Here is a 2,094-nt window from a genome sequence, read left to right as displayed (position 1 = left end):
TCATCAGAACCAACTGAAAGTGGCATTCATTGTCTGATTAGTGTAATTAAACTGTGGTAGATGTGTAATAAGAAGCTATATAGTGCCAATGGAAGTTGTAGACAATATGTTGGGAGCCCAAGGACCTTATTACACCAGGCCCTTAGGCACCACAATCTCATAATTCTAGGAAATGAAAAAAGATGAGATTGGGGATCTTTAATATCATCCAGTTCTTTCAAATCACCATGGTCTTGGCCTATTTCTTCCACACACTGGCATTCATAACCCTGGTTCTCTTCCCTGTGCCCTTCTCAGCATGCCTTTCAGACTATACTAATTTTTATTTATTGATATATTTAGTGCAATGGTGTTATCATGGCAATCCATTAAGAAAGGAAAGGAAGGAAGGAAGGAAGGAAGGAAGGAAGGAAGGAAGGAAGGAAGGAATATAGAAATGGCGGGAGGAGAAGAGATAATCACTATAACCTACTTGGGTATAGTAAGGAGGAGGGAGAAAAGGAGGAGCAGAATCATGTCCATTCACATCACATGACTGTCTGCATAATGGAAAAGCATCGGGAGGAATGTATCACAGCTGCGTCAACAGAAGAAAAGCAGTTTCATTGGGAGGAATCAATAAGTTTTACCAATCAATGAAAAGGAGAGCTCCTGCAATAGAAGGACTACAGACCAGCAACTGAAGTGAGACAGTGTCATGTGATGAGGTACAACCACATATGCTACTATCCTTCTCTAATTTCACTGTTCAAGCCCCATGTGATAAACTCTCAAATTAGGTGAGAAATGTGTTGAATTACTTCTCTAGAACCCAAAAGTCCTGCACTTTCAGTATTCATAATAATGCCTCATCTATAACCTGGTTTCTGATTTCTTCCTCTCACCACCTTATTAGAGCCCCATATGTTCTTCATGCATGGATCATCCTTAACCAGTCAACTGAATTTGAAGAATCTGGGCATTAATTTAGTTTTTGCCAAGGCTTACAACCTTTGAAAATGGAAAGAAACACAACCCAGCTCATAGTTTGTTTTGATGAAGTATTAAACAAAGTATGTATCTGTGGAAATATGATAAAAATAAAGATAGAGATATCCAAGATTTTTATTTTCCTCCTGATTGGTCCTAAAAATTATGGAGGAAAGATATTGAACCTTAGCATCCAGTGCAGTATGGAAGGTAATTTAAACTAGGTGCTTTCCAATAGGTGTTTTTGGTAGGTGCGTATATGAACCACATGCTTTAGCCCATGCATCGACTAGAAATCTCACAGGCCCAGTGTACGTCTGCCCAGTGTATGGTATCTCTTTTCCAACACTCCCCCGCCACAGGTACAGACTAGGTAACTGAAAGTGTCAACCCAAAATTATCTCTACCTGTTGAAACTTGTGATTCCACAAAATGGCACTTCTGTTAATGCTGAACCATTTTCCATCAGGAGCTTTGGGATCAATCCTCCCAACTTGGACTCTCTGGAAGCTTTGGTTGGGGAATGTAATCAAGTTGGTAATATCATATCCAAATTCCAGCTCTCCATATTCATTGAAAAATATTTCTTCTCCAACACTATTGTTAAAGCGAATGTTCCTCAGAAAAGAGCAGAGCTTTATTGAAGAAAAAAGATTCAAACACGCAGTTAAATGGTAGGGAAAAGGTCAATGGGACTCTTTGGAATTTGCTGTAATCTCAGCTTTGCCATCTTAGTCTTGATCATTGTTATAACCACTGTACCCAGATTTTATAACGCTCAAAGTGCATGCACTAAATTTTGTAAACTGAATAAGGAATAGCTGCAAAACACAGAAACAGGGCCTGGGATCATTTTCTCTTTGCTTTGGTAGGTTCTCTCTGTGAAGTTCAGTAGTTGGCTCCCCTCCCAAAGGACAACGTAGCACAACAATGATACAAGAAGGGAGCAATCTCTTCTTCTGTCTATCAGTTCACCCTGCAGTTGTGTATTTGATTTTTTAACTCTATTGTAATTTGTTGTATTTTATTGTTTTAACTCACCCGGATTCTTCGTGATTGGGTGGGCTAGAAATAAATCTATTATTATTATTATTATTATTATTATTATTATTATTATTATTATTA

General features: G+C 38.3%; 1 protein-coding gene across 1 annotated transcript in view; it reads right to left on the bottom strand.

The window, feature by feature from the left end:
- LOC121933844 (vomeronasal type-2 receptor 26-like) overlaps positions 1–2,094 on the bottom strand; it is a 15,192-nt gene that overhangs the window by 10,841 nt on the left and 2,257 nt on the right. Inside the window, exon 2 of the mRNA XM_042473836.1 lies at positions 1,377–1,587. Coding sequence (XP_042329770.1) covers positions 1,377–1,587 — 211 coding nt within the window. The remainder of the gene's footprint in view (positions 1–1,376; positions 1,588–2,094) is intronic.

Source organism: Sceloporus undulatus, chromosome 6 (genome assembly GCF_019175285.1).
Source record: "Sceloporus undulatus isolate JIND9_A2432 ecotype Alabama chromosome 6, SceUnd_v1.1, whole genome shotgun sequence".
Lineage (NCBI taxonomy): Eukaryota > Metazoa > Chordata > Lepidosauria > Squamata > Phrynosomatidae > Sceloporus > Sceloporus undulatus.
The sequence above is the reverse complement of the archived record's forward strand: the minus strand, read 5'-3'. Positions and strand labels throughout refer to the sequence as shown.